Source organism: Jaculus jaculus, chromosome 9 (assembly GCF_020740685.1).
Source record: "Jaculus jaculus isolate mJacJac1 chromosome 9, mJacJac1.mat.Y.cur, whole genome shotgun sequence".
NCBI lineage: Eukaryota > Metazoa > Chordata > Mammalia > Rodentia > Dipodidae > Jaculus > Jaculus jaculus.
In genome coordinates, this window is record NC_059110.1 from 96342291 (window position 1) to 96368960 (window position 26670).

The 26670-nt window shown below is 49.0% G+C and overlaps 1 protein-coding gene and 1 long non-coding RNA gene across 4 annotated transcripts in view; one reads left to right on the forward strand and one right to left on the reverse strand.

The window, feature by feature from the left end:
- The window catches only part of Bcas3 (BCAS3 microtubule associated cell migration factor), a 664126-nt gene that overhangs the window by 625872 nt on the left and 11584 nt on the right, over positions 1-26670 (forward strand). For all 3 annotated transcript variants that reach the window (XM_004664529.2, XM_004664531.2, XM_045159846.1), the window contains one exon: positions 11402-11569. In XM_004664529.2, the coding sequence (XP_004664586.1) occupies positions 11402-11569 (168 nt within the window). The remainder of the gene's footprint in view (positions 1-11401; positions 11570-26670) is intronic.
- LOC123463610 lies at positions 9962-13362 on the reverse strand. The gene is made up of 3 exons (XR_006639022.1): positions 13182-13362; positions 11406-11614; positions 9962-10575 (listed from the first exon to the last, which is right to left on the reverse strand). It is a non-coding gene; the product is annotated as an uncharacterized LOC123463610 (long non-coding RNA).

Here is a 26670-nt window from a genome sequence, read left to right on the forward strand (position 1 = left end):
GGAAGAAGAGTCAGAGCCCGGCCCAGGAGCTGCCGGCCGGCACCGCGCTGAGCAGGAACCCACAGGGAGGCCCACTCTGGAGGGCCAGGCCAGCCCTTGAATGCTCCTACAGCCTCCTAACCAGCCTGGCCTGGGTACTGTTCTCTAGGCATATTCTCTTTCAATGTTTTCTTTGCATTTTTTTTCCTGATAACAAAAATTATAGGAAACACATAGAAAGCTATAAAATAACAGAAGAGAGCCAAGCGTGGTGGCACAGGCCTTTAATCCCAGAACTCGGGAGGCAGAGGTAGGAGGCTCACACTGTGAGTTCGAGGCCACCCAGAAACTGCATAGTGAATTCAAGTCAGCCTGGGATAGAGAGCGAGACTCTACCTCTAAAAACCAAGAAAATAAAATAAAATAACAGAAGGGTCTCTTAGAATGTAGCTAGTATGGTTGTCCAGAGACAACCACAGCTAGTATTTTGTACTAAGTTCTTTAAGATGCTTTTCTATGCTATTTTCAGGTTGGTCAATAACACTATGCACTTTTGTCTTAATTTTTTGTTGTTGTTTTTTTGAGGTAGGGTCTCACTCTAGCCCAGGCTGACCTGGAATTCACTATGGAGTCTCAGGGTGGCCTCGAACTCACGGCAATCCTCCTACCTCTACCTCCCGAGTGCTGTGATTAAAGGCATGCGCCACCATGCCCGGCTTCTTAATTTTTTTTTAAACTGACATCGTATACATAATTTCCAGGGCAGGGGGCATGATTTAGTGGTAGAGTGCTTGCTGAGTGTGCACAAGGCCCTGGGTTCAATCCGTAGCACCACAAAAACAAAATCCTCTGCAGTAACACTTGTGTTCCTACGTAATATTCCTCTGCAAAATGAACTGTCATATATTTAACAAATACTATCTTGAAAGGTGGAAGTGAACATCTTGATGCATCTTTGGCTTCCTAACCTATTCCTTAGGCTAAATTTCTGTAAGTGCCATCCCTGGGGGTCAGTATCTGGGCATTGTTTATTTTACTTGTGACAGTTTTTATACATGTATGTAATGTACTTTGATCATAATCCCCTCCCATTATCCTTTCTTGTTCCCTCCTCCCCCTGAATCCCTTCTTTTTCCTAACTAGTCCCTCTTCTACTTTGATGTCTTTTCTTTCCCCTTTATGTATGCGTGTGACCCACTGAGTTTAATTAAGGTGGCCTGCGTGAGCGTGGTCGGGTGGGGGACGTGGGGTTATTTACCAGAGCTCATGTTAGTTATCACAGCCACAAATGGCTCCCACTCTTCCAGCAGCCATTAACTGAGCTGAGCACTTCTTCTTTGTTGTTATTTTTATTTGTGTGTGTGTGTGAGAGAGAGAGAGAAAGAAAGGGCGCTGTGTGCCACAGCGCACGTGTGGAGGTCAGAGGACAACTTTTGGGTCAGCCCCTGCCATTCCACCTCATTTGAGGCGGGATTCCTCTTGATCTGGCTCTTCAGCCCCTGCCTTGCACTGCTGGGGAACTGTCCTGTCTCCACGGCCCTCTAGCAGTCAGAGCGCTGGGATTACAGAAGCCCCCCGTTTCTGTGTGGGGTCTGAGGGCCTCAGGAACTCAGGCTTGAGCAGCAAAAGTTTTACCCACTGAGCTGTCTTCCAACCCCGAGCTGGACGCTTATTTAGCTCTTAATACGTGTTGCCAAATAATTCTTCTAGGACATGCCAGTAACAGTTCTGCCATCGGTGCTTGGTCTCGTTCCATCCTTAACCACGCTGACTGTGGCTTTATTTATGTATTGAATGATCTAAGGAGCTTAACGGCCCTACCTCACCCTCTGGTGTTGGGACCCCATTAGTATGTAAGAGACCTAGCTTTCAACAGAACTAAGGGGACCACTTTGCCTACTCTACTGGAGGCATTCTTGGAGAAGTGGGGTACACATACCCACCTCTATGCTTTAAGTCCTAGTCACAGGCTCCTGCCATGCAATTCCCACATAGCCATCCATCTTTCTGATGGAGTCCCCGGGCCAGAAGCTATCATGGCTGCTGCTCACCCTGACATGGCCTCTTAGGCCACTTGTCTTGTGTCCCAGGGTGCTTGCTGTGACTTTCTTCACTATCTTAATCTTTCACAGAATTCCCTAGCTCCTAGGAAGAGCTACTCACAGAATCATGGAGTAAATAGCCCTGTATACTTTTGCAAGGTACTTGTCAAGACACATCATCAGAACACATTTACTTGTTGACATGGTTTATTTTTATTTGCAATTTATGAATGCAGCACCTCCATTCTACAAACTAAAATGAGAAGGAACTCTCCACCAGGCGGTGACAGAATTGGGGTTTTGTAAGGTGGGGAAAAGAAGCAGGATGATAGGAAAGCTGGTTGGATAGCATCACATTGCTTCAGGTTACTTTTATATAAGAATTACACGGGCTGGAGAGATGGCTTAGCGGTTAAGCGCTTGCCTGTGAAGCCTAAGGACCCCGGTTCGAGGCTCGGTTCCCCAGGTCCCACGTCAGCCAGATGCACAAGGGGGCGCACACATCTGGAGTTCGTTTGCAGAGGCTGGAAGCCCTGGTGCACCCATTCTCTCTCTCTCCCTCTATCTGTCTTTCTCTCTGTGTCTGTCGCTCTCAAATAAATAAATAAATAAAATTAAAAGAATTACAGGATTCTCTTTTAGAAGGTTGTAAGAATGTTTACATTGACTCGGGTGAACTTGAGCCCAAGCTAGTCTGGTTGGGACTCTATCTATTTCCTTGAAGTTTCAGTGTAATTATGTACCACTGAGCATGAATGACTACATTCTGACTTGGTCTGCTCTTTGGGAGCCTAGTGTGAGAGTTCACTCCAAAACAATGGACTTCCATAACTTTTGCCTCTGTCTCTCTAAGTCAAACTATTTGATCCATTATTCACAGCAACCCTGGGTTACTGGTATATTATTCTCCAAGGGTGACTGTAAGAAATTACCCTGAATGTAAGAGAAATGTATTTTCTTTTCTTTCTGGAGGTCAGAAGTCCAAAATCAAGGTACTTGCAGGGTCATACTCCCTCTCAACTTCCTGAGTAGGGGGAGGGGAAACTCTGCCAGCTTGTGGAACCCTTGGCATCTCTGTTTCCACATGGCCACCTTCCCCCTGTGTCTATGATCTCCTTTCTCTCATAAATACACCAACCATTGAGCTTAGGATCTACCCTAATGAAGCATGATCTTATCTTGAGATCCTTAATCACATCTGCAAAGACTCTATTTCCAAGTAAGTTCCCATGCAGAATCTGCCGCTGAACGGATCTTTGAGAGGTGAGACGCTATCCAACCCACCATGGTAAGGAAGAACACCAAGGTCCCAGTTGGGGGAATGATACCCTCAGGCCAGGTAGTGAGAAAGGAAGTGATACTCGAACCTAGGTGTTGTGTGCCTTTACTTGAGTAAAAACAAAACTTTGATGACATTGCTGCCCGATTATATTAGGTGGTTTATAGAAAATGAAATTTGGTATCTTTACCTTAAAATACCTCAAGTATCATCTCACCCTCAGTTCATAAGACTATTATTGTAAGACTATTATTGTCAGTGACATTGAAACCATTAGTGCCAGTGGGAGCCCCTTAACTAGGAGTTACCAGAGGGGATTGGTGACCTGCCCTTGATAACCAGAAAAGTTATAGGGAGAATTCCAGTTATGACCTCCAGGTGTTTACTCATAATCCATTCTCTAGGCAGTGTGTGACTAGAGTTATTTATGCAACCAACCTAGAGGATTGGGAGGAAAAGATGGAGTCCTTGTAAAATCTCACCCTAACTGGTCTCCTATAGTAAGCCAGTCTGTTAGAAATGACATACATTGAAATGTGCATGTGGATATATCCAGAGGAATAGAACCAGTGGTGGATTGTAGAGACATACAGAGATGTGTTATGGGATTTTACTCATGTTATTGTGGAAGCTAAGAAGTACCCTGGAGAACCAGGAAAGCCAGTGGTCAGCTAAAGACCCGACGCCCAGGACTTTAATGGAATAAATCCTGATCCACCTCCAGAGGCCTTAGGACCAGTCAGAGCCTGGAGGCCAGAAAACTGGGGAAACCTAGTTCTAAGCACAGGAGAAGACCTGTCCCAGCTCAAATAGAGAGAAAACAAATTTTCCTGTCTTCCACCTTTGTGTTACACTTGGGCTCTATTGCAGTCAGGTTCACATTGCTGGCAGAAATCACCCAACCAAGAGCAGCTTGTGGGGGGAAAAAAGGTTTATTTTTGCTTACAGACTCAAGGGGAAGCTCCATGATGGCAGGGTAAACGATGGCATGAGCAGAGGGTGGATATCACCTCCTGGGCAATATCAGATGGTAAATAGCAGCCGGAAAGTGTGCCAAACACTGGCATGGGGAAACTGGCTTTGACACTTATAAGCCCACCACCAACAATACACCACCTCCAGGAGGCATTAATTCCCAAACCTCCATCAGCTGGCAACCTAGCATTCCAAACCAAAGTTTATGGGGGACACCTGAATCAAACCACCACAGGCCCTCAATGGGATATATATACCACACACATTGGTAAAGGAGGGTCCCCTTGGTCCTTTCTTCCAGAACCACCCTTCTAGACACACCCAGAGATGTTCTACAGCCATCTGGGCATCCTTTAGCCCAATCAACTTAACACATAAAAATTGACCATTGCTGTAGATAACCAACCTCCTCATCTGGGCTGGTGAAGTTGGTGAAGTTGGGTGAGTGAGGGAAGGAGGCACCAGCATTCTCTTGATGAGCTCGCCTGGAAGGGTTGATGTCTTACAACATTACTCAGTGCAAATTCTGCTTTGAGTATGTGGCCTTCAGCAGTCTTTCCATAAAGTCCCAACCCTGGCTAAATCCAAGTGACGCTAACAGCAAGGGTGTGTGATTAGACACTGTTGGGATGAAGGAGCATCCCACCTGACCCACTTCATTTCCACCCCAGGCTTCCTAGGCCCCATGACAATAGCACAAAAGGCAGTAGACTCCATGCACCCCCCTGAGCTGAGCAGCCAGCCTCCCATCTGTCAGAGCATGCCTTTAATGGATGTGTGAAACCCAAGAACCTGACCCACTCCTCCTCTGGGGAAAAGAAGAACAGGACTCCCAAGCCGGGAGGCAGGATGCCGAAAGCTCACCTGCAGAAGACCAGCTTCCTGGGCTATCCCAGATCCTCTGTTTGCTTTTATCCAAATCCCAGAATCTCCAACTCTAAAATACAATCGCAGAAGGTGGCCGAATGAAATTATGACTTTGTTTTCTATGTACTTACCATCTCATTCCCTGTTCCTTATAGTTAGTCTTAGTTCTATTTTCTGTGAGGCTGTGGTACCCAATTCACAGAGTGTCGGCCCTGGAGCAACTCACATTTCTCAGGTGACCCTAATCAATGCACAAGTCCGTTTTAAGTAGTGTGATGGATAGAATCTTTGGCTTACTTCCCTTGTGGAGGAATCCTAAACTACTTGGAAGGGAAGCTTCATGTGAACAGCATGGGGGTATGACCATAGGAATGATGCACACATTGTTTTATCTTCTAATTGTTTTGGGTTTTCTTTGTCTTGTTTTGTTTTTTGTTTTTTGAAGTAGGGTTTCACTCTAGCCCAGGCTGACCTGGAATTCACTATGTAGTCTCAGGGTTGCTTTGAACTCACAGCGATCCTTCTACCTTTGCTAAGATTAAAGGCGTGTGCCACCATACCTGGCAGAGAGGGAGGAATAAGAGAGAGAGAGAGAAACCAGTGTGTCAAGGCCTCTAGCTGCTGCAAATGGACTCCAATTGTATTTGCCACCCTGTGCAGCTGGCTTTATGTGGGTACTAGGGAACTGAACTCAGGTTGTTAGGCTTTTCAGGCAAGAGCCTTAGCTGCTGAGCTAGCTCTCCAGCCCTCTTCTAGTTTTTATTTTGCTTTGTTTTTGCAGTACTGGAGGTCAGATCTTGAGCTTCAAATGCATATATTTTATTTTTTTACGTTTAAGTAATCATGAATTGCTTTTGTCCCTTTTACTAAATATTGTACCTATAAGTTAGGCATTTTGCTCTCTGGATATCTTTGCATTTCATCCTAGAATGTATTTATTTAAAAAAATAATCAACCACTTATTCATCATTATTGCTTAAGCAAGTACAAATAATACTCATAAAAAGGCACTAAGCCATTGGATATTAGTTTTACAATCTAGCAAATTAACCCAGCTTCCTACTCTATTTAACAGTGTCATAGAAGAAAATGACTCATTTCAATTTCAAACAAATTTATGAACACAGGACAGATTAATATCATCATGGGCTATGGACAAAGGACACACTTAGTTTCCTACGCCTGCCAAACATTAATGTGTGGAAGGAACAGGGTCTTGGGGATCTGGGAGGTTGGGATAGAGGGTTGGAGGCACCACTGGAGACTTTGGTCTCAGCTGACCTGCCGGTGAGAATACATGAGGGAAGCCCTGTTTCATGGGCCACGCGTACTCACAGCGTTACCAGCTCCACGCCAAAGGGTACAGAACCTTTTACACTGGCAGAGTTTGGGGCACAGCATTTATTAGCTCTCAGGTAGTTGCTCAGGGTTTCATTGAGCAGTACAGACTTAATCTCAACCCTGGAAATGGTTATTCAGAGACTAGCAGAGTAGGAGACAGCCCGGAAGGAAGGGCTCTCAGGCGACAATGGCAGCAAGAACCAGTTACCTTTTGTCTCTCAAACTCGGGGGCGGGGCAAGTCTGGAAAAGGCTTCCAGAGTTCTCTGAAGGACCATGAGCTCCTGTGTTTTATTGGGGGGGTTGTTCAGTTGGTTCCTTTTTGGGGGGGGTCACGTTCTTTCTTCATGTCTCAGAACAATGCTTGCCTCCTGTCAGAATGGCAATAGTCGTTACTTGATGACTATGTGAGTTAAGTGAAATGGGCACGAGAGACTTTGCATTATTCCAGTAGCTTGGTTATCAGTCTGCACTAGATGAGTACCTTCTGGTATGGCATGGCATGGCATGGCATGGGCCAGCCTGCTGATGCCCATATACTTACAGCACTGCTTTACTTCAGCACGGGGAGGCTTCAGGATCCTGTGCTGTTCTTGACCGTGAGTGGAGAAGGGCAAGGGCAGGAAGTGGGTACTCCAGAGCTGCCGTGGGGCCTGCTTCCAGCAGGGTGAACGGGACCTCTCACTGTCCCCTCTCTGCAACATTCAGGGCAATTGAAATGATGGAGAGTGCCTTTGCTGGGGGCTTCTGATCTACCACCTCCTTCCCGCAACTTCCTAGCCATGCCCATGCTAGGCCTTCTGTGGGCTTGTGTTCTCTTGAGTGCCACCCAGCAGACAGGGAGACTCGTTATCGTGACTGTGATACTGTGAGGGACAGGGGCTGGTTGAAAGTGGGAAAGCTGGGCTGGAGAGATGGCTTAGTGGTTAAGGCACTTGCCTGCAAAGCCTAAGGACCCAAGTTTGATTCTCCAGGTCCCACATAAGCCAGATGCACATGATAGCGCATGCTTCTGGAGTTCATTTGCAGTGGCTGAAGGCCCTGGCATACCCATTCTCACTCTCTCTCTCTCTGTGTATCTCTGTCTCTAATAAATAAATAAAAATAAAATCTTTAAAACAAAAAGTGGGAAGGTTTTAAAAGGCATTGGTTGAAGGTGACAGGTGTTCTCAGCATGCGTTAGGAAAGACAGAGGTGATTTCTGCCTGTAACAGGTGTGCGCTGCGGGCGCCGCTAAGGGGTGCAGGGTGGGAGCTGACGGAACAAGCTCCACGCTGAGACCGGAGAGCAGTGTTCCAGATCTGTCATTCACAGACTTTGAACCCGCCACTTAATCTCTCTGAGCTTCCAGCTCTTCTCCGTAACTTAGGGTGGTTGGCGTCTGTACCCCTGCTCAGGGTCACCGTGATGGTTAAAGTTTGTGATGCTAGGCCAGCCGGGGAGACGGCTCAGCAAGGAAGAGTGCTGGCTATGCAGTCGTGAGGACCCGCGTTCGGTCCCCAGCACCTCCGTGAAGAGCCAGGCAGAGCTGCGCATGCCTGTATCCGCAGCACTGGAGGGGCATGCAGACTGGAGAACTGCTGGGGCTTACTGGTAGGACTAACCAGTCAGGTCCAGGTCCAGTGAGAGGCTCCTGTCCAGGCAGAAGAGCGATAGAGGAGGACATATGACGTTCTCTGGCCGCCACAGAGCTGTTCATACTTATACATGTAGCATGTACACACACACACACACACATTCTATACAATAAATAAGTAAATAAATAAATACAAACGGTGACACTGCCTCCAGTGAAAGAAAGGTGCTTGCTTGGTATCCTCATTGCCGTCACTGTTTGAGGTGCTGGGGATCAAAGCCAGGGCCTCACACATGTTAGACAAGTGCTCAGCCATGTTATTGACATGCTCACAAATATACCTGTTAGGTACGCAGCACTCACACGTGTTGGGTGCTTTTATTTTGCTCCTGCCCAGTCCCCTGCAGCAGCCCTCTGTGGCTGCATTGCTGTTCCTTGCCCTTGGATGAGCAACCTAAGCTCATGCCTGGAGTTCTGCAGCCAGGACGGGTCCGAGCGCGCGCTGCAGTCCACGCCAATTTCCGTTACCCACGTCTCCACTGATGCCTGATTGTACCGCCATTGCTGTGTTTCTTCTCCAGGTATCATGTAGCCACTGCATGCCTGCACAGCCAGCGCTGGGGAGGCCAGAGCAGAAATACTGCTTAGTTCGAGGCCAGCCTGGGCTACAGAGCCAGCGCCTGCCTGAAAAGCAAAGCAAAGCACACACATGACCATGCTCACACATGCATAAAGTAACACGTCTTCCTCCACTTGCCATGAACTGAGCCACCCTCTTACCTGAGCCCTTTGTCTTCTTGCTTGTTTTTGTTTTGTTTTGCTCTTCACCCAAATCCTTCTTGCAAAATTTTTCTACTTTCTCCCTGCCTTGGCTTTGACTTCCAATACTGCTCCCCTCTTGTCCCTGAGTCCAGAGTCCCCCACACACACCTCTACCCTGAGCAATAAGGACAATATGAACCAAGTTCTTTCTGGAGGCAGGCATCCTGCTCTTAGAGAGTGGCAACTCTCCCCTCAAGGATCCCAGGCTCTAGAGCCTGTTAGGAAGCTGGTTATACAGAGAGGAAGAGACGACCTTGTCTCCTCACCTTCCTTCCCCATGTCACTATAGGCGACTTTCAGGTGTCCCAGGCCAATCCTCTGGGACAACAGTAAATCTCTGGCTCTTGGTCTCCTAAGATGAGCCGGAGGAAGCCCAGTCACCTGTGAAGTCCTTTGCCAGATCCCTTTGCTCTTTGGAGACAGGAGCAGAGAGAAGCTAGGCCCAAGACTTTCCATAAGTTCTGCCCCTGACACGGTCCAAGGAGCTAGAGGGCCTCACCCAATTTCATTTAGTAAGTTCTCATAGAACCACAAGCTTTGTTTCTGTCCTCAGCCTGGGTGCCCTTGGGGACACGAGCTGTTGCTAACATTGGAGTGTTAGCTGTGGCCTTGGTTCCTTCCAGCACATTGGCTGCTGTTCAGCTTAGGCCTTTGGAGGATCGGTGACACTCAGCACCCCACCTCTAATTGCCAGTGCCTGGCTCTCCAGACCTACATCCTGACCTGACCTGATGGAGACAGAAGGTGGGACAGGGCAGCTCCCCATGCTGGGGTCCCACCTGACAAGCTGATTCCAAGCAACAGCCCCCCACCCCACCCCGCCAGCTCCAACTTAGGGAAGGAAGTTCACTGATCCACCCTGGCCACTCTCCCCCTGCCAGGAATCTACTCCACAATTAGGTGAGAAATAAATCAAAGCCAAACTTGCCTGATGAAATTCAGGAGCCAGCGGTGATCCTGGCCACACATCCAAATCCCAGCAGGCTGGCCAAGGGCCTTTGTCTGGTCAGGGAGTTCAGGATTATCAGGCCCACTTTGCTGATGTATGGAGGCACCGGCTGTCGGAGTGTTTGCTGGCGGTTATCACCTCACTGCCGCGGCCGTTATCACAGGCAGGGCCGCCCGCCGGGGCCAGGCTCGCACCCTCTCTATTACCACCTGTCAGTGGTAGCGAGTGTGCGCTGACACTGCCCAGTCCTGCCCGCCCGGGAAGATAGTTTCTGACGGCTGATCAAAGGGGAGAAGCAAGGCCCGATAAAGGGTGTGTGTTTCATGTACTTTTAACTTTGGGAAACATCGGCATTTGCATTTTTTCCTCATCTTCCTGGTGCTGGCAGGAACCTAGTCCAATAAATGTAGTGGATTCAGTTACCTAATCGCCGGGGAAATGGTATGTGCTTAAAGCAACAGAGCATGGCCATCATCTCCTTCCAAGAGAAGCTGGATGCAATAAGCCTTCACAGTAGACTTGCTGTAGAACGGAGCCGAGTCGTTTAAATGTGGACTTTGAAGTGATCTTGCATGTAACATCTAATCTTGGCACTTAGCAGAACACCGTGTACTTTTTTTTGAAACTCGGGAACGGGTTTGGATTAAGGAAGGACCCTTGTTGAAGATGGTATCACCCGGTTGCATTGCTCGTATCCCCGAAATGGTACCCTGGCCGTGCCCATGGCCCTGGCGGCTGGGAGCCTATCTGCAGTGGGGTAGAACGAGTTCCAAACAGAGGCATGAGCACATCGGTTTCTGGCACAGAGTCGGCCACAAGCCCACATTTATTCTTGGCCATGACCTCACCAAGTTTCAACTATGACTGAGGTTGAGCATAGGTCATAGGATACAGCACACAGTGTTTTAAAAAGCTTCTTTATAAAGCTTAAGCCAGTTAACACCTTCCCCCTCTTTTTTTTTTTTTTAAGACAAGGTCTCACATAGCCCAGGCTGGCCTTGAACTCACATTATAGCTGAGAATGACCTTGAACTGATCCTCCTGCCTCCACCTCCCAACTGTTGGGATTACAGCTGTGCAACACCATGCCCAGTTTATGCAGTGCTGGGTATCAAACCCAGTGCCTTATGCCAGCTAGGCACGCACTCTGCCAACTGAGCTATATCCCCAGCCTGTAACCCCCTTCTTTAAATGAACTTTCGAATGGAGCCCCCCCATTGTGTCAATTAGGGAAAAGCAGAGATGTTTGAGTTGAACCTGGGAAAGGGTTTCTTTTCCTCATCCCAGTTCTTAAAATGCAGACCCTGGAGACCAGAGGAACCCCAACACCCCCCCCAAACCAGTTTTCACGCCACTCGCCTCAGTGACATAGGTGAAGGTCATTCCCAGGAGGTCCACTCTCAGATTACCCTGCAGTGCACGCCCTGTTCCATGGCATGATACCCTTCACCACCCAGAAGGAGGACTGAAATGCTTGTGGGCACAGCAGGCCATGGGCGGTGGGTAGAGCAAAAGAACAGCTGCCCTTTGAAGCCATGGACTCAACAACATATGTCCCACGTGTGTGTCGCAGGTACCTTTGACCGGAGCGTGACCCTGCTGGAGGTGTGTGGGAGCTGGCCTGAGGGCTTCGGGCTACGGCACATGTCTTCCATGGAGCACACAGAGGAGGGCCTCCGGGAGCGGCTGGCAGATGCTATGGCTGAGTCACCAAGCCGGGATGTCGTGGGATCAGGAGCAGGTACAGGACATCAGACTTCTGGCCTGACTTGCTTATGACTGGCACCTGTTGGGTATAGAGCTTCTTTGGTGGGGAGAGGGCGTGTGTTCACTTGTACCATCTGTTTCTGTAACGAACACTCAGGGACGTCCACCATAGAAGTGTCTGGTGTTGGGGAAACCCTGCGTAAAGGTGGGGGGGATTTCCAGCAGAACTGCCCCCTGCCTAGCTGAAGGAACTCATGAAAACACACCAGAGGGGAAGAAAACCGCCACGAGAATACAGTGATGGATCCAGGCAGCAGCTCAGTGTTAGAGCCCTGGAGGCCTTGGGTTCAAGTCCCTAGCCTAAGAGAGAAGAGAGAAAGAACTGTACTGTAGAAATCATTGCCAAAGGTGCCCTCCAAGGAGAAGCAAACCTAGGGGCACACCTTCCCTTCCTGCACGCCTGAGGCTCTGCAAACTACACCTACCGGCCAGGGCACGAGTCACCCGAGCAGGCTCTGTTAGCTTCCAGGTAGCCTGTCCTCCTGCACCTTTCACCCCGCACTGGTGTCTCTAAGAGTCCAGCTGGGCCAGGGTGGCTTTCTGTGCCCACGGGGCAAACAGAAGATGTCTTTAGATGACAAGCGAGCCTTACCCCAGGCGAGTACACGCGTGCATGTGTGCACACACACCCAGTCCTTCCATTTCCACTCAATTACAATGCTTCTGCTTGTCCCTCTCCAAGATATTCTCTCTCTCTCTCTCTCTCTCCTTCCTTCCCTCCCTCTCTGTTTCTCTCTGCCTCTGCCCTCCTTCTGCTGCTCTAGCCTGTGTCCATGCCCACCTGGCAGACCTCATTAAAACTTGCTGAGGTCAGGGGTCGAGTAGACCCTGGCTACAGGCTCTCCCTTCTCTTGCTTGTCTGAGTCTTCTGGAATCATCATTGTCTGTGAACTGCCCCTTGGAAGAGGCCCTCAGTCAGGAGAAGCTGGAAACCTTGAGGCAGGTCCTGGTCAGGAGCAGCAAGATGTGGAAGCAGAGCAGCTTTGGCCAGGCTTGCCATGCCTGCCACTGTTCCTCCGTCTCACTCTCCTTGGGTGTGTCTGCAAGCACTGAGTTCAGCAGCAAGGCTCCCCTCCCCTGTCCCCGTTCCCGGATGGGCATCTTTGTTCCTTCACTAAGACGGCAGAGACATAGCACCCCCCATAGCTTAGTGGCCTGCCCCTGCTGCCTGGCACCTGAAAGAGTGCTATGGATGGATACAAGGGAGGAAGAGTTCAGAGACCCAGCCTCATTACTTCAGTCTATCCCTATATTTTCTGGAAGGAAAAGGGATGGGGGCCTCCAAAGCCACAGCAAGTCATGCCCCTCTATCATGCATGTGTGCATGTGTGCGCGTGTGTGTGCGCACACACACGAAGACTGGTCCCATCCTCACACCTCAAACTGAACAGTGACTCCTGGGGCCTCTGCTGTCCTGTCTGCATCAGAGATGGGCAGGTCTGCCCCTTCCCAGGCTGGAGTCCAGGCTCACAGAGGAGCTGGCCTGAGAAGCAGAAGTTTTCTGAGTTTTGGCCACAGTGTAGCCCTGCATTACATGTCGGGGGTCCCTGGCAAGCCATAGCACCCATGAACTAGAGCTGGGGTACCTGAGCTCATGCCCCAGGAGCCTCCCTCTTCCAGGAGCTAAGAGTGCCTGGGCCAGTGATGGCCACAGCCACCTTCTTCAGAGCCCTGTGGACACTTCAGTGGCATCTAGCAGGCAGCTCGGCAGGTGCATTCAGTCAGCTCTGTGGAGTATCAGCCTGGCAGAGAGGAACCCGGCAGGAATTCACATGCCAGTCAGCCGATGGACTCAGGAGAGGCTCAGTGGCCCTAAGCAGGTTTGGGAAAGTAAAAAGAATTAAAAAAAAAAAAAAAGGGAAGAGAGAGGAAATTAAAACTTCATGCATGAAAATAGGTCAGAAAATAGGAGTCTCCTTTCAGTCAACAGGGAGATTTCATTTTCTTCCTCAAACTGTCACCAAAAGAGATTCCACTATTAGATGCATATGTTTCTCTTTAATGTTTTTATTTATTTATTTGAGAGGGAGATAGAGACAGAAAAAGGCAGACACAGAGAGAGAGAGTATAGGCATGATGCCAGGGCCTCCTGCCACTGCAAACAAAACTCCAAACGCATGCACCACTTTGTGTATGTGGCTGTGTGTGGGCACTGGGAGAACTGAACCCAAGCCATTAGGCTTTGCAAGCAAGTGCCTTTCACTGCTGAGCCATCTGTCCAGCCTGTGTGTGGTTTTCTTTTTAAATTTGCCTCCCTCTTTCAGGCCAGTAAGTAAATCAGAAATTAAAGTGTCCACCTGGTACTCCAGTCCAGCCCACCAGTGCCCAGGCCCACCCTGGCCAGGAACAGCCAGGGAGCCAGTCGTGACAGCAGGCAGGAATTTCCAGCTCTCTCCTCGTAGCACCTCTGCTCCGCCACAAGCCCCACTTCTCTCAGTGGCTCGTAGACAAACAGATAGGGTGGCACCAAGTGTTTGCCTCTGTTGGGTGCTCACTCTGATGCACCAGAGATAAGTTGGTCCCTTCCCAGTTCCATGCGATAGAGCAGCTGGGGCTGATGTCTCCTTATCGGCATGTCACTGAAGCAGAGGCCAACTCGAGACTCTCTCCTAGGGTCCCGGACACAGAGGCCCATTGTATAGCGTGGCTCACTATAGCTAGTGCTGGGTTTGCAAATGGTTAATAACTAGCTCTCTGAAGGGAAGCAAGAAAGCCCTGCCTTCGGTAATGTAAAAATTCCTTTGGCCAGTTTCAAGCTCTCGGCATGTCAGGCACCTCCCCAAATGCCAGAAAACACCAGTCAGCCAGCTCCCGTGCCTCACTGGTAACCTCTTTCACAGGGCTGATGAGCTCCCCTCACAGGTAAAGTAAAATCTTAGAAACCTGTGCCATGCATAGCAGAGAGGTGAGGAGCTGCTGGTGGCCAAAGGAGACAAAATTTGGATTAGACAGGATGCATCAGTTTGAGATCTGTCACACTAAATGATGGCTATAATAATAGTATTGCATTCTTAAAAATGGCAAAGCAGAGCCGGGCATGGTGGCACACGTCTTTAATCCCAACACTTGGGAGGCAGAGGTAGGAGGATCGCCATTGAGTTCGAGGCCACCCTGAGACTACATAGTGAATTCCAGGTCAGCCTGAGATACAGTGAGACCCTACCTCGAAAAAATAAAGAATGGCTATGCAAAAAGGTGTTAAGCGTCCTCACCACACACACACACAAAAAGGTAAGAATGTGAGGTAGGACATGTGTTCACTAGCCCTGGTTAGGCATTCCACTATGTCTTTATGCCTTAAGTCATGTTGTATACAATGAATATATACAACTTTTATTTGTTAAGCCAAAAGAAATTAATTTCTGAAAGAAGTGGCCTACAGACCAGTAGCACCACCCTTACTTACTCAAGAGCTGAGTAGACATGCAGAGTTGGTGGAGAATGTACCTCGGTGGTAGAGCACCTCTTACCCTGTGAAAAGCCCTGGTTTGATCCTCAGAGCCAAAGGAAAAAAAAAGAAAGAAAGAAAGGAGGAAGAAAGGAAATGCAGAGTCTTGGGCCCACCCAGCTCTGATCTGTCAGCATCAGCAATTGAATTTGTTTTTTTATGGTACTAGGAACCATTGAACCCCACAGCCTCCCACATGCTAGATAACCACTGAGCTACACCCCCAGCCCAGCACCTACCTTTTAAAATGCCTGCTAAAATTTGAGATCCACCTGTTAGACAGGCATTAGTTCAGCCCTCTGTGGTGCCTACTAGCCAATTAGTTGGCACCTGAACACCTCCTATCTGCTGACCTAGGTCTCCACCACAAGCATGCCAGCATTTCCTCACTGCCCCTGCTCGTTGCTTGGCTTCTAGCCTAGTTCCATTCTTGCAAGCATTCCCAGCCCTGTGGTCCTAACACTGCTGTTTACGCGGTATATACGTGTGCTCAGACTTCATCTCAAAGTCAAGCCATTTCCTTCTGTGCAGACGCTGTTCTGAACTCCTCAAATCTCTGACTACACTGTCTAGTCTCACACTGTTCTGTGGTTACTTCTCATTGCTGGGACAAACATCTGATCAGAAGCAGCGTATGAGAGGAAAGGGTTTTATTTCAGGCTTACAGAACGCAGGGGAAATTCCGTCACGGTGGAAGAAGCCAGCTCATGTCCACAGATCCATAGCAGAGGGACACCACCGACATCCAGCAAACGAGAACAGCCAGACCTGAAACCTCACTCTTTACGCACCTCACTTAGGGCTGGACTAAGAGATCCACCCCCAGTGACACCTCCTCCAGCAGTCTACTGGAGACTAAGTAGGAATCTTAGCCTTAATCATAAATCCCTGAGGCAAACTGGGCCTGTCATCCCAGCACTTGGGAGGCGGAGGTAGGAGGATTGCCATGAGTTCGAGGCCAGCCTGAGTCTACAGCATGAGTGCCAGGTTAGCCTGTGCTAGAACAAGACCCTACTTCAAATCTCCCCCCACAAAAAAAAAAAAAATCCCTGAAGCTATGGGGGACATGCATTCATATTCAAACCACCATGTACTGCGTTTATAGTTGTCATTTGAGAAACCTCCTGGTTTCTGCCATCCAGATCCTAAACATCCTCCATCAGCTGTCCCCTCTCCCCTTACGGAAAACAAGCCCCAGCCCCAGCCTATCCAGCCACCACTGTCTTCCCCGGAGCCATCACTCGATGTCTGGGAACCTCCACCCTGGCTCACAAGGTCTCCCCGGGGCTTGCTTCACTCCCTGCTCCTGGTTTTTCTTCTGTTTCTGGTTAGTCAGTCTCTTTTCTGGGCTTCTCTTCTCTTTACCTTTGGGCTCATTCTCTTTCCTTTTCTTTCACCACATGGCAATCTCTTCTTCCAGTGGCTCCTCCCACCATTATCCACAAGCTGATGACTTGTAAATACTGTTCAACCTGGCTTCGCTCCTGATCTCCAGAACCTTCTATCTAGGCATCTACTGATAAATCCACACTCCCACAACTTAAATCCTTCCACCCTAACCTCTCCTCTCATGCCTGCCCTACCTGTGGATACAAAGCCACTCTTGACCAGTGGTACCCTCTCTGGAGACCCATCCTTGCATGTCTGCGTAGACCTTGAGCGCATGTGTGCAGCTCTGTCCACGAGAATTTGCATAGACTTTCCTTTCTGCCTGAAATGCTGCCTCCTGAGGCCCCCTCTCCTCTCTGTCATCTTCCTCAAAATAGCTTGACTCCTGCTTTGCACATATTCCTTTCAATATTGCCTTTTCTAGAAAATGACTTTGTTTTTGTTTCTGTTTTTTGAGGTAGGGTCTCACTCTAGCCCAGGCTGACCTAGAATTCACTTGGTAGTCTCAGGGTGGCTTTGAACTCATGGTGATCCTTCTACCTCTACCTTCCAAGTGCTGAGATTAAAGATATGCACCATCACACCTGGCTCAAAAAAGTGACATTTTTAAAATAAACAAAACACTGAATTATCCCAAATGTGTTGGTAATTGTCTAGGTAAAGATACAACATAATACCAAAAAAATAGAGTGTATGTGTTAAATACCTGGGTCCATATTAAGTACATTTTCTCCTTAACTCTTCCCATCACTAGCTCAGCTGTCCCTTTCTTGCTTGCCTTCTCCCACATCCCATACCAAAAACCCCGGCCTTATGTGCAAGCTCTAATCCATTCCCCTCCCCCGCCCCCGATAAATTATTGTGAACACATCTCACCTCAGGTAGCCTCTTTTTGCTGCCATTGATTCCTAAGAACTGGCAAGGTTAGCTGTCAAGGTCAAGAGTGACTATCTTTTCCCAGTGATGTTACTACCTCTGTCCTGAGCTCACTGTCCTTTTCTGTCCTTGAGAATATTACCCACAGGGAGTCTCCATCTAGTTCTGCCCACCATCTCCTTAACTGTCTCTGTTCTATTCTTGGGGATCACATGGTGGGCTCAATCTTTGCCTCTTACCTCTGCCATCAATACATTTTACTTCCTTAGTTTACTAAGTAGTCATACCTTCACAATACTAAAGAAAGTACATGGCAGCCCTTTCTATTTTATATTTTTAAAGTGTTGTGACCCACTAATTGGGCTTTATACTGCTTTGATGAGTTGTGACCTGCACATGAAAAATCAATAATGTAGCTCATTATGCTAAGTCCTCTGAAATTTCACTGTATATTAATTACTCAGCACACAAGGCTATAAGATGACTTTCCACTAACTTTTGTTTGTTAAAAGGGTTGTGCTTGCTTTTCCTCCTTCTTAACATGAGAAGTATATTTTGAATGTTCCATAGTTTTTATTTTTTAACTTTTTATTTTTATGCTCTTTAAAAATTTATTTATTTTTATTTGTGATAGAGAGAAATAGGGAGAGAGAGAGAATGGGTTGTCAGGGTCTTTAGCCATTGCAAATGAACTCCAGATGCATGTGCCACCTTGTGCATCTGGCTTACGTGGGTCCTGAAGAATTGAACCTGGGTCCTTAGGCTTTGCAGGCAATCACCTTAATGGCTAAGCCATCTCTCCAGCCCTTATTTTATTTTTATATATTTATAAAAGACTGAGAGAGGGAAGGGGAGAATGGCCACACCAGGGCCTCTAGCCACTGCAAATGAACTCCAGATGCATGTATCACCTTGTGCATCTGGCTTACGTGGGTCCTGGGGACTTGAACCTGGGTCCTTAGGCTTTGCAGGCAAGTGCCTGAACTGCTAAGCCATCTCTCCAACCCTTATTTTATTTTTATTTTTTAATTTTTTTCTCTTTATTTATTAAATTTTTATTAGCATTTTCCATGATTATAAAAAAATCCCATGTTAATTCCCTCCCTACCCCAACACTTTCCCCTTTGAAATTCCATTCTCCATCATATTACCTCCCCATCACAATCATTGTACTTACATATATACAATATCAACCTATTATGTACCCTCCTCCCTTCCTTTCTCTTCCCTTTATGTCTCCTTTTTAATTTACCGGCCTCTGCTACTAAGTATTTTCATTCTCACGCAGAAGCCCAGTCATCTGTAGCTAGGATCCACATATGAGAGAGAACATGTGGCACTTGGCTTTCTGGGCCTGGGTTACCTCACTTAGTATAATCCTTTCCAGGTCCATCTATTTTTCTGCAAATTTCATAACTTCATTTTTCTTTACCACTGAGTAGAACTCCATTGTTTATTTTTATATATTTATTATGGGGGAGGTAAGATTACCAGGACCTCTAACCACTGCAAGTGAACTCCAGATGCATGTGCTGCCATGTGCATCTGGCTTATATGGGTTCTGGGGAATTGAACCTGGGTCCTTAGGCTTCTACAGGCAAGCTCCTTAACCACTAAGCCATTTCCCCAACCCAGAACGTTACATAGTTTTTAAATAGGTACAGGAAGCTTCAGTAAGTGAATTAACAAATATCCGTTGATTCCCTATGCTTTGCAAAACATGACTTTAAAATCCATGTGCACCTAAGGCATTGCTGACACCCTTAATTTCAGGGGAGTGGGAAGTCAAGTCTCAAGAAATGGGAGCTTTTGTGATGCAATGAGTACACGTGTACCCCAATCCAACTAAATCACTCAACATGTGGGACCTCATCCTGCCTCCAGCGTTAGCAGTTACCATTTCCATAGTACTCCTGTTTGCTCCACTGCTGAGAGCTGGGGACATTTTGTTTCATTTTCTTGCATAATGGTGAGGGTGTCACATCAGCCCTCTCGTATCACAAGGTACCACGTGGTCAGCTCACAACAGTTACAAACAGGACTGTAGTGAAATAATTCAGAGCCTATAGACAACGTAGGTAATTGAATCAATGGTGGTCTGTATAAAAACTGATCAACCACGCTGGATTTCAGAAGATGTAGCTGTTGTCACCAGGCTTGGTGGTGCATGCCTGTAAGCCTGGCATTTGGAGGATGAAGGCACGCACATCAGGACCTCAAAGCCATCCTTGGCTGGACAGCAAGTTCAAGGCTAGCTTGGGATGTATGAGACCCTGCCTCAAAAAGAGGGGAGATGGGCTGGAGAGATGGCTTAGCGGTTAAGCGCTTGCCTGTGAAGCCTAAGGACCCCGGTTCGAGGCTCGGTTCCCCAGGTCCCACGTTAGCCAGATGCACAAGGGGGCGCACGCATCTGGAGTTCGTTTGCAGAGGCTGGAAGCCCTGGCGTGCCCATTCTCTCTCTCTCCCTCTATCTGTCTCTCTGTGTCTGTCACTCTCAAATAAATAAATAAAAATTAAAAAAAAAAGAGGGGGGAGCCAGCTATTAGAATGTTTACCATATCACAGATAAAAATCTAGAACTCAGAGAACTTTGTGTCCTGGTGAACTCTGCCCTGGACAGCCATAGGGGAAAGGAGCTGGCAGTGTGAGCTGTGTGGGTCTCTCGTGTCCTTTTTCCAGGACTGAAATCCTCCCCCCCGCCCACTTTCCCTTTAAGGAAGAAATATTTATTTTGGCTTGCAGTTTTGGAGGTCACAGTCCTTAGCTATGTAGCTCGGTTGTTTTCGTTTCCGTAATGAGGCAGAACAGGGCCGGCAGCATGAGGTGGAGCAAAGCTGCTCACAGAGCCAGGGCTGAGCCTGTTCTAAGTGGAAGTTGGGTCCCTCTTGTCCTAGTCAGCCATACTGTTCCTATTTTGAGCATGCCCAGAGGGCTTACAGGCTGAAGATGCTACCTTCACAGAGCCAGCATGGCTCATGCTCCATGGGTCCCACTCCCTGCCAAGTACGACCACCTAGCTGCTCTGATCTTTCCATGAAATAGTCTTTCAGCCTCAGTGTGTTGAAACAGTGGTGATTCCAGGTGCCCTGGGAAGGGTTAACATCTGCAGGTCCCTTGAGAGTGACAATGGCCCTTTTCTTCATAATGCCCAATGTGGCAGCACATGTGACCCAGCCTTCAGCCTTGTCTTACTTTTCCTAGGGTCTTGCCTCTCCATCTTCCCCTTTCCAGATAGGAGAGGGTGATCTGTCTAGCTCACCTTCCTCACCTTCTCAAGGCAGAGCCTCTGGCTGAGTCTAGCTCTCTTGCCAAGGACTCTGGGCTTCTCTGGAGAATGACTCTGGTTGCTGCATCCTTCAGTGCCTAGTTCCTTAGCAAGCACTGTCATTATCCAGGGAATGCAGCCAGGGACCCGGGGCCTCTCCTCTGCTGTACCCACATAAGGCCTGGGTTTCCCCTTCTTCCGTGGCACTTACGAAAAGGCTTTCGGTGTCTTTTCTTGGTGGCCTCCTTGGTAGCCCCCACATCCTTTCTCTGTGGCTGCAGCAGGCAGACAGGCTCTCCGGGCATCTGCTACATCCTACACCAGACTGGGGAAGCATAGGGAAGTCACAGTTCCTACTTGGGAAGAAGTGAAAGCTCTAAAGGCGGTGATCACAGCTGAGCTGTTTTCTCTTTCTTTCCTCCGTCGCCCATTCCAAGCTTCCCACCTGTGAGCTGGACCAAGTGGGAGTCAGGCTTACTGTCCTGCCCACGGGGGCACAGTCTTTCTAGAATGCTTTATGCACTGGTTACTTCCTCATCGCTACAACAAAATACCTGATAGAAGCAACTTAAGGGAAGAAGCATTTATTTTTGTCTTGCTGTTTAAGAATACAGTCCATCAGGGTGGGAAGGCAAGGCAGCGGGAAGATGAGGCAGCTGGTGGCATTGCGTCCACAATCTGGAAGCAGAGAGAGACGAATGCTGGTGTTCGTTCCACCGCGTTGTCCTGTTTACTCAGCCTGGGATGGTGCATTCAGGGCGGGTCTCCGTATTGCAGTTAAATCTCTGTGGTAATGCTGACAAAGATGTGGTCAGAGATGTCTCACCCAGGTAGTTCTAAATCCTGTCAAGTTGGCAAGATTCATCATCATCACACTGTGAGTTAGCTTTCTCATTACTGTGACCAAAACACACGTGAGAACAACTCCAAGGAGGAACTACTGACATTGGCTCACGACCTCAGAGGGTTCAGCCCGCCATTGCTTGTGCAGAGGTTTCGCCTCATGGTGGTGGGAAGCACGGCCAGAAAGGCATCCTCTGAGCGAGCCACTTCCTCCCACTAGGCTCCATTTCCACCACCACCTCCCAAAATAGCACCGCCAGCTGGGTACCAAGCGTTCAACACTTGAGCCTCTGGAGGGCATTTCATGTCCAGGCCACAACAAATACCAAAACAAAGCTGTACTTCCCAGAAACACAGACCCCAACCGCTGAGGGCGGGAGAAGAGAACACCATAGGGCCCTGTCCCACAGGCTGGTCACATGCAGCCCTACCCAAGCCGAGGAGGGAGCCAGCTGCTGCTGCGACTGTGGGATAGCAGTGGTTGCCGCAGGGGTGGCATCGTGGGTGTTGCTATTTGTGTCTCAGTCCAGTGTCAGATTGCCTATTCCTAGCGATTTTCCACTGGGAGGAAAGGCCAACTCTGAGAGTCCCCTCGGTTCCCAGCACCAGCTACCACCACTGGGAAGAATGTTTGTGTTTCCTTTCTGGTGGGATTTACAAGTGGACTTCAAAAAAAAACGAGGGAGGCCTGTGACTGTAACCCTGGACCTTTCCCTGTCTGGGTTCCATCTCCTCATCCCTTAGATTGTGTGAGAGCAGAATACCTTCCCCCCTGTGAGGGGCTGGTCCCTACTGCACTCAGCATCACCCTGTCACACAAAGCAGGAGCGATGGCCACCCGAATGTCCTCCCGTGGTCACAATGCTGCCAGGTAGTTAGATGTTCCTGTTGTCAGCTTTCTTTTTTTTTAATATTTCAATTTTTTCATTTATTTGTTTAAGAAAGAGAAAGCAAAGAGAGAGAGAGGCAGATAGAGAAAGGATGGATGTATCAGGACTTCTAGCTGCTGCAAATGAACTTAGACACATGCACCACCTCGTGCAACTGGCTTACGTGGGTCCTGGAGAATCAAACCTAGGTCCTTTGGTTTTGCAGGCAAACACCTTAACCACTAAGCAATCTCTCCAACCCCTGTCTTCAGCTTTTAAAAGAGGAAATGAAAGACTTGAAGTAAAATCATAAAAAGATATGTGGGATTAAAATAAGATACTAAGGTGCTTAGGCCATCGCTCAAAGGGAACGTGTTTACTTAACATGCACAAAGCTCTGGGTTTGATCCTCAGCATCTCACCCCAAAAATGAATAAAAATGGGTATAAAATTAGGCACTAGGAAGACCAGTTCTGAACATCTTGCCAGTCTCACATGGTCAGAATGTGACCCATTCTTTATTCAGAAGAGGGGTTCACTAACAGAGGAAGGGGACCCCACTTTGAGGGAGGTCATGCTCTGACTGTTTGCTCACTCTCCTACATAGAAACTGCCAGGTGCCTAAGACACCCACCCAGGCTCCTTGTTAGGATTTCCCAAGTGTCTTATCAGCTTTCCCACCTCCCTCTCCCACCTAGCTCCCTTCCCCTCCCCACGTCCCCTTTCAGATTCCTCCACTACTACCACCACGTGGAAACACAGGACTCTCCCTCTCCTAGGTTCCCCAACCCTGCTGACATGTTAGTCCTGACCCCTGACCCCCCACCCACTCTACCCAGTCCCTTTAGACCAGGCTCGCTGTACCCTTCTCTGACGGGCCTGACCTGCCCATGCGGCCAGGCAGGTGTCCCTCTGAACACATGCACCACCTGCTCTTAGGACACTTCACCTTGGGCATGGAGTGTTTGCTGCCTTTCCCACTAAACTAGTAATGGCCAGGCTGATTCTTTTATACATGTCACTGGGGGAAGGGCCACATCTCTGGTCCCTACAGCTCTTCCGTTGCCATGGGTGTCTTGACCCAGCACCAGCTCTGTGGGCCCAGTCTGATTTGTCTTTGTTACCTTTAACCAGCCTTCTCCCTGCCTGGCATCCAGCGCTGGGCTGAGAGCCAAGCTGAGCCTCAGTTAATATTTGTTGAATGACCAATTGGGGTTTTGTGGCCTGTGAGAGGTAAATGAAAGCCAGCCAAGCCCATGGCAATAATCGTCCTGCTTAGAAGACACACTTGCTAGTTCCAGGCCAGGTCTCAGATCTGATTGCAGCTGGGTTGTTCTCTCGGCTTCTTTCCCCCACACCCCCCCACAAGCCCCAGCCAGAGGAGGGGCCGCCGTGGAAGCTCAGGGCCCAGACATTGCCCTGCACGTTTCCTAGTTGCTGAGAGTATGGCACACTGTCGTCGACAAGGAAGAAGTGCCAGTGACCTCTTTAGTGACCCTGCAGCCCCTTCTGTCCAGATGCCCCAGCGTGAAAGAAGAGTGACTGTGGAAAATGTGCAGGCTCAGACAGAGGGTGGAGGGGCCGCAGGACCGGTGACATGGGTAAATGGTTAACCAGAGGGAAGCTTCTCCTCAGTGCCTCTTCCCTACCAGAGACGCCCCCTTGAATCACCAGCCCTTCTGTGAGTGGTGAGGTCTGAGCAAAGAAACATAGTTATGGGGGCTTAAATGCCCACTTCCCCCTCTGCCCTGGCCATCTCAGAAGATGGTGGAAGAAGGCATGCAGCCACTAGGAGGGATGCGGAGGGGAGGCTGGAAATGACTCTTGACCATTTAGGGGAGCCTGGACTCAGGTGTGAAAGAGAGTAGGCAGGTCAGACCCCGTATCTGATTGCAATAAACAAGAGATGGGAATGTCCACACCACAGACAGCTGCCCAGCCACTTGGCTTTGGGTGATTTCTTGCTATCTCCCCCACCCCTGACCCGGGGCATCTGCAGGCCCACTGCAGAGGGCACTTTAAAGTCTACCAGCAGAATCCCCAGGCACCAGGCTGCACGGCCCTCCCCAGCTCCCCTCACCTACGTCTCGCTTAGTGGGCCTGTGTGGCTTGCAGCTGCACCCCTCTGAAGTGCTCCGTTGAATTTGGGGAGAATCACCTTGGAGTTGCTTCATTTGCTCAGGGTGACTTTCTCCATTGTGCCCCACCCCCATGCTCATGGTACTGGCACATTCCCTAGTTGGCCAGGACCAGCCTGCCATCTCCTTTTTGACGTATGAGGTGCTGACCTTGGGATCGCTTAGGGGGGCTCAAGCCAAGCCTCTGGGGCCCCGCCTCCATCAAGCACTGGGTGGTCCTTGGAAGGCTTGGAGCTTCTTTTGCTTTCATACTTTATTCATGCCAAGCCTTTGAGAGCTGACCATGAGGACAGGGACTGCCTTGGAGCACGTGAGCCTGCCTCAAGAGCCAGGCTTTACCTCCACACCCCTCTCTGCCCCTCCCCCGCACGGCAGGCAGCACTGTGGGAACTTAGTCAGGGAGGAGGAAGGATGGAGGGAAGAGGCCACTAGATTCAGCTGGAGAGGAATCTAGATGTACCCCTCCCCCACAAGGCTCACTGTGGTCAAACCAAGTTCTTGGTGGTTTGTTTGTTTTTTTTTTGGGAGAGAGAGAATAGGCACACTAGGGCCTCTAGCCACTGCAAACGAACTCCAGGCATATGCGCCACCTCGTAGATCTGGCTTATGCGGGTACTGAGGGATCAAACCTGGGTCCTCAAGCTACATAGGCAAGCACCTTAACTGACAAGCCATCTCTCCAACCCCAAACCAAGTTTTTTTGTTGTTTTGTTCTGTTTTTGAGGTAGGGTCTTGCTCTAGCCCAGGTGGACCTAGAATTCACTGTGTAGTCTTAGGGTGGCCTCAAACTCATGGCGATCCTCCTACCTCTACTTCCCCAGTGCTGGAATTAAAGGCGTGCGCCACCACGCCCGGCTCTCAAACCAAGTTTTGATATCTACTGAATTTGATCTCAGCTCTTGCAGGCCTCTTCCAAGTCCATCGTACGGTGCTCTTTAAAGAAGTATTTTATTTTCAATGCAGACACAGCCCTTGACGTAGCAGTAAAAAACAACACCCCTGAGAGACACATGGCTGTGAAGTGTTTGGGTACGTAACCTCCTGTCTTTGCCTGCTTGGCAGGCTTCGTCCCACTGCTCTTCCTGTCCATCACGTGGGTACCCCCAACCCCCGTACTCGGGCTTCAGGAGGCACTGGAATGAGGGCAAGAGGTCAGCTGAGACAGGAGGTCTCTTCTGGAAGGGACTGCTTTGGGGTGGGGAGTGGTTGCCATCTTCACCCAACAAGAGTTTCTTTGAGATCGCCACTCCCTGCCCCCCACTCTGAAGATGGAAGTCAAATTTTCGGACTCTGCTGTGCAGAGCAGAGAGGTCACTGGGCTCTAATGCATTTACCATTGACTGCCCCTCTTGTAGTGCGTCTATTAGTGAGTAATTTGATTTGTACCTATTCATTTGCAGTCCCTGCAGGAGCCTGGAGCTGGCCCCTCGTATAATTGGTGCTGTCTCTATTTTTACATCATTAGATTAGCCCCGACTCCTGGCCACTTGTTGTCTGCGCTTGTCTGTCCATTTATACAACCTAATGTAACACAAAATTCATTACTGATCACATTACTTTCAACTCTGAAGCCAGCCTTGTGATAAACATTTGGTTAACCCCTTCCTACCCACAGGAGGGCTGGCAGAACAAATGCACTTCTGCTCGACAGGCAAATCAATATCTTAATACACCAAAGTGGAATTGCATTTCTAGATTTGTTATTCCTCCTGGAGGAGCAAATGGAAAGGCTCGTCTGAGCTAGCTGAATTGAATAATGAATAGGGCCCGGCACCAGCAGCCAGTCTGAGCCCAGCCTGGCTCATGGGTGCTACAGCGGCACCCACCACTACAGTTAACTACGAATGCGGTCCCTTGCTCCTCCCGCCACAATGTGTGGGCTCCACAGCCAAGGTTGGGACCCTAACAGGGACCACAGACACCTTGCCCTGATGCTTCTTTTGTCAGGCATGGCTGGGGACCACTGGACCAGGAACATGACCAGATTCCTTAAAACCTTGTTTGTAAGCGGGGTGTGACAGCGCACACTTTTAATCCCAGCACTTGAGAAGCTGAGGCAGAAGGATCACTGTGAGTTTGAGGCCAGTCTGGGCTACAGAGTGAATTTTCAGATCATCGTGGGCTAGAGTCAGAGCTTGCTTAAAAATTTTAAAAAAATCCGGGCGTGGTGGCGCACACCTTTAATCCCAGCACCCGGGAGGCAGAGGTAGGAGGATTGCCGTGAGTTCAAGGCCACCCTGAGACTCC